The following is a 5,802-nucleotide window of genomic DNA, read 5'->3' as shown; positions in this document are numbered from 1 at the left end:
ACCAAAGCTCCCCGCAGACCTGCCAGCCTCCATGATCTTGCCATCCCCCACTGGACCCCCCCCCTCGCCTCTCTGGGGACCTTCTAGGCCCCCCCGATCCTACCATACTCTGAGTTACATACTCTTGTTTCCCCTTACAGCTCCTGGGACCTGTGAATAGTTGTACATGCCAGTCCCGATCTACATTCACGTGACTTAAAGTAAGCAGCATGAATGTAGACCGGATGTGGTGAATGCCTGTATGAACCTAGAACTTCCCAATTCTTACCTGAGGTTTTCTGTTTAGACATCCAGAATCACACCAGCCCTTTTGACTAGAGCAAGGGTCAGCAACATTTTTGGGCAGAGTGCTGAAAACACTCACAATTTCAACTTGTAAGATGTTGGTGTGCCAGGGGTGGATGATGGGGGACCCACGAGGGGCCTAAACCTTGCTGTTGCCATGTAGCCCCGACCCACTCCCTGCCATTCACCCAGAGGCACATGTGCCAAGCAAAATGCCTTTGAGTGCCACATTCTGGCATCCGTGCCCGCGGTTACCTACCCCTGGACTAGAGCATAATCCTGGATGCTCACATTCAGCTGATGACCTACCATGACTACCAAGTCTTTCTCAGTCTTTGTTTGCTAGGGTGGAAGGCCCCATTCCATCAGCGTGGTCTACAGTCTTTGCTTCAAGATATACAACCTTACATTTAGTTATATGAAAACACATATTATTCACCCACGCCTAGGTTTCCAAGTGAATGAGAACCTCCTCACTACTGCTGCTCCCCCAAACAGTCATCTGCAAATATATATTAGTAACAATTTTATGGTTTTGTCCATGTTCTTGAAAAAGTGGTGAAGAGCATAGGGCCAGACCTTGATCCCACTAAAAACACATTGTTTAGTGATTATACCTCATTTTGGGTCCTATCAGTTGCCAGTTTTTAATGTGTGCTATGCTAATTTGTCTAGTTACTGGGATACAATAAATTAACACGACGTTACAAGGACGTTTGATATTTGTTTTCCACAACCATAAAGAGAGTTGACGTCAAATCAAATATGCAGCAAGGCTAACACTCAGGCTTGTTCTGAATTTCTCTAAACTGATTTTCCCATTCACCTTAAGGTTAGCTGGCAAAGGAAGAGGTGAGAAGCTGAGGAGCACTCATAGGCATGCTCCTCTGCATCTCCTCTATCATTCAGCTTTCTTTCTGTTCTTCCATAGGTTCACAGTATTATAGTCTCAGCAGAATTTAAGCAGATAATGGCAGTGTGAAGCCCAGCAGTTTTTTTACAAGCTCCAATCAACTATATTTCAAATGTTGTCTACTTCCCAAGGCACTATCTAAATGAGAATGATTTGTGTGTGGCAAGTTCTGCATAGCTTTAACACCACATGGTGAAATGTCCTGAATACTTTGTGTTTTTGATCTACATTCAAGCTATATAATGGTGTGTTAACTTTGTGGTTACCTGGCACCAAGGTCCACCACGAACCATTACGTGCAAAGATTTTGTGGCTCTATAACTCTCCCTCACAAACCCAACCTCTATGTAATTTGGCACTATTCAGCATGACTAACAGTCTCTGTCTGCTGGAGAGAGCTGTAGGCCTGAGCCAATGTTTATACTAAGGAGCAGAATCAAACAGTGCTGTGTAAGGGCATTTTTACTGTGATTCACTCCAAATCTGTGGATAAAGAACTCAAACTCAAAAAACGGCTGGTTTTCAAATGCTGCTGTAGGAACCAATCCTGTTTCTGGGTTAGCATGAGCAGTTGGGATGAGTCTCAGGACTGGAATAGCCCAGGGGTGGGCAAAATGCAGCCCACAGGCTGGATGTGGCCAACCAGGCCATTCTATCCAGCCTATGGGGTCCCTAAAAAATTTAGAAAATTAATATTTATCTGCCCTTGGCTGCCTGTCATGTGGCCCTCGATGGCTTGCCAAAACTCAGTAAGTGGCCCTCCGCCGCACGTAATTGCCTGCCCCTGGAATAGCCTCTCCTCTGCTACCAACCAATACTACCACAATAGTGACTGGTTGCGGATGCATGGCAGATTCACATGCACTCCCTGTAAGGACTTTTTGTTCCTGGCTGCACTGGCAGCTACCACAAACCTAGGCTCTAAAGCCCACACAGAATCTCCCTCCATGGTGTAGGAGTCTGAAATATAGATGTCACTTCTTTACCATGAAACCTCAGTAGTTCTGCAGACAGCGCCTACATTATTGTAGCAGGTAGTAGGATTCAGTGCTTAGGGTCTGAGTAAATGTGCACTCAGGTGAGTGCCATTGCTTTCTATGAATGCTGGATCAGGTATTAGTGCAAGCATTAATTTTTAAAGGATTAAATTAAACAAAACAAATGAAGACTTTGCAGGAATGAAGGAATGTCTTCACCAATGAATGGAGGGTGGGATGCCCTTCCTGAGCAGTGTCCAAAATATCAGTCTGCACCTTCCTAGGGTAAATATATCCAATACATCAAAGGTACCACATGCAACCTAACTTTGTGGAATCATTCACTATTTATATCCAAATTGGCTAGGTGTTTTAGCTGTTACAAGCTTAATTCCACTATCCTGTGAAATTCAGTTACAAAATCCATTCATCTCTTAAATCATGGATTTCTTTCAGGGACTTTCCATTTTGTAAGCAACAGGTGGAGATACTGTTTCCCAGTGGCTAATTCTAAGCCAGTGGACAGGAGACGCACTTCCCACTTCATGGATTGTATCCAAGCCCATACTAGCTCCCCAGTGCCTAGCTATTAAGCTGAAAAAAGTTTAGGTTCAACACTTTCTCACATAGGTCATGTTACACACCATGTAACTGGTAGACTGGTCAGGCCTCTCCTAAGATTCCTCAGCTGTTTGGAAACACTAACACGTGGGCGAGTTTTAGGTCTTTAAAAAAGCAGCTTTATACTGAGCCTATTGTCTCAGAAGATTTTCTCCAGAATGCCTTATATTGTTTTTATGGCTATTATCAATAATCAGGTCAGGGCAAAAGCATGTGGCTTCATGACAGAAGACAATGGTGTCATAAAAGTGATACAGCCACTATGGTAATCTCATCTAATTTTCTGATGTTAGGGTAGGACAATAACTCTTTCCCTTCCCATGACTTTACATAACTTAATTTGCCTCCTATTTTGCAGCTCCCACACATAAGACACTGCAGGATTTCTCCCTTGCAGATTACCCTGGAGTAATTTATAACAATCTTAGGCAGTGCATTTATTTTTTTGAAAGAAGCTAGCAACTTTATTGGAGACAGAAATGAAAATTAACCCTAAAACACAACAAAAATTACAAGAAGACTTAACCACAACAATGTAACTTTAGGATCTTCTCAATTTTGTTTGCTACTACTAATCTCAATATAATACTCTGCAAGGCTGAAATTCTTTGCAGGTGTTTTCTCTGCAGGCAGTTTCCTAAGCATTGCTTGATTTATTATCCCAAATTTAAACCACAAAAGGAACCTCACTTTCTAGAGGTGGTAAGGAGCAAAAGCACAAATTTCTCTAACCCAAGTTTTGCTAAGAACAATAATAAAAATTCCTTCTGGATATTCAAATGAATTAAAATTCCAGTGATGATACAAAGCAAATAAAGTGTTGTGACAATTAACCCTTGTAAAAGAACTTTGTTTGGACAGGCCTATTTAGTTAAGCTGGCAGGAAAGTCCGAGACGTGCTAAGCTAGTACCACTTTATAGTGCAGCAGCTGTCTATTCCCAGCAGGCAGGGCACACACGTTTTGAAGTCTGAACTGTATCTTTCCATCTCTAATGCAATGTCCCCCATTCACCCCCCACAGAAAATATCTCCACAGTATTATGGCAAGATTCAAATTATTAAACTAACTTTATCCAGATGCGAACTTAAACACAAACACATGAAAAGAGAAATCTCAGACTCTAGAGACAGAATGAAGTTACTGTACCTCAGTAAAAGGCACCAAACTTCCAGGAGCCACTGCCTGCTGCTGCCCTCTGATAACAGTGGATTCTTGATTGCTGACCGCTGAGCTACCTTCAATGTCAACATGAAAAACTCTGCTCTCACTTGAGGCAGGACTGGAAGAAAAGCATCTCAAGGAAAATAATATAGGAAAAATGAGGGGCCAGGCTGGGATCAAAGCCATTTCCTCCCCTTACATCCAGCAGTGGTCTTCTAGCGTTTTAGTAATTGTTTACCCTCTTCTGCAATCAGCCCCCCTTGGTTTAGTGGTGCCTCAGTTATTTTAACTTTCTCTCAGCTTTCAGTTTCCAGATGTGGCACAACAAGGCAGTCTAACCAGATTCTGCTTAAAAAGAAAAAAAGAAAAGCGCTTTTGCTTCCTCGCTCGCTCGCTCTCTGTGCCTGTGGCTTCTCTTTTTCCCTAGAGGCTCCAGCTGAATAACATACAGATGGGCAGTGCTTAAACAGAGAGTGTCAAACACAGATTGTATTCCAGGAAAGCACCACTAGCTCCCCAGCTACCTTATCTCCACTCTGTCAGGATACAGACTGACTCTGTATTCAGGGCTCTGGCTTCCTTCATATGCTCACATCATTCCCTTTTTACCTTTAGATTCCAGACCCTCCCACTCCAACTTTGCCATTCAAAAATTGAGGGCAGACTTTTTCTCCTCCCCCCCAACCCCGGTTAGTTTGGACATGATCTGAATGCTCCAGACTGAGAATCAGCTCTCATGATTGTTTTCCTTTTTTTTAGCACCTCCAGTGTATTTAGTCAAACACAGGAAGGTGCCAAATTTACATATATATATATTGTGTACATATATACATGTACATATATATATATACACACACATACACATTTATACATATACATAAAATACATACATATATAAATATACACACACACACACACACGTACATAAAATATATATAAAACCTGCTGGATGCCTCTCCTTGGGGGGAGAGAAGAGGGGAACAGAAGTTGGGGGGGGGGCTGTTGGGCTGGAGAAGGAAGAGATTCAGGATATCCCAAGTGCTAATGGGGTTTGATGGGCTTCTGTTCATCAAGATTTTACATTTGTGAGAGAGAACAAGATATAAAAAGGGACTGAAACAGTACAGTCTAGTATTCTTTATTCAAATCCTTCTCAGCTCCACCACAGCTTCATGTCAGTTTGTGAAAAAGAATATCATTCACTGCAATTTTGGAAAATGACTTCATTACTGAAATGCATGAACTTTTATTTACAAAGAACATCTTGTATTCCTTTTCAAGACATGCTTTGTGAGGCTGTGGTAACAAGGCTTGCAGTGTGTGTGAAAGCATGCTGAATATACTGCTCACAGCTGACCTTAGGTTCTGACTGTAATCTCATGAAGACGACATTAGAGTAAGTAACCTTTCCAAGGTTTTGGGATGAAGTCAGGATATTATTGTATGAATGTGCACCACCTCAGTTAAAGGATCAGTGCCACATACATTGCCACCTGTTTTTTTCAGTGGTTTATAACACAGTTGTACTAATTTACTTCAGGCAGAAATTGACCTTGAAGCTGATGGCCTCTTTCTTGCTCCCATCTAATGACTTAAAACGTTATCACTTAAGAGAATGGTTAGTACAGATTTGTGTAATGTCAGGTGCTTTTTGGATTTCAAATCTTTTACAGTCAACAGAAGACCAACTTCTGGCCTCTGACTACTGTTCTGTTTGCAGATAAGGACTGGGAAGAAGCTCGAGTGGCCATAATACACATTTATTTGGTGGAGGAACAATATGGTATTAGCATACAAGGCATTGTATTGCCCCAATGCAATAACTTCCAGGAACAGGAGGGGA

General features: G+C 42.1%; 1 protein-coding gene across 1 annotated transcript in view; it reads right to left on the bottom strand.

The window, feature by feature from the left end:
- The window catches only part of LAMA4 (laminin subunit alpha 4), a 264,483-nt gene extending 259,998 nt beyond the window's left edge, over positions 1-4,485 (bottom strand). The window contains exon 1 of the mRNA XM_019520073.1: positions 3,945-4,485. Coding sequence (XP_019375618.1) covers positions 3,945-4,145 — 201 coding nt within the window. The 5' untranslated portion in view covers positions 4,146-4,485. The remainder of the gene's footprint in view (positions 1-3,944) is intronic.
- Between the last annotated feature and the right edge of the window lie 1,317 nt (positions 4,486-5,802).

The sequence above is a fragment of the Gavialis gangeticus genome, unplaced genomic scaffold (genome assembly GCF_001723915.1).
Source record: "Gavialis gangeticus isolate Ggan-Ray unplaced genomic scaffold, GavGan_comp1, whole genome shotgun sequence".
NCBI lineage: Eukaryota > Metazoa > Chordata > Crocodylia > Gavialidae > Gavialis > Gavialis gangeticus.
The sequence above is the reverse complement of the archived record's forward strand: the minus strand, read 5'-3'. Positions and strand labels throughout refer to the sequence as shown.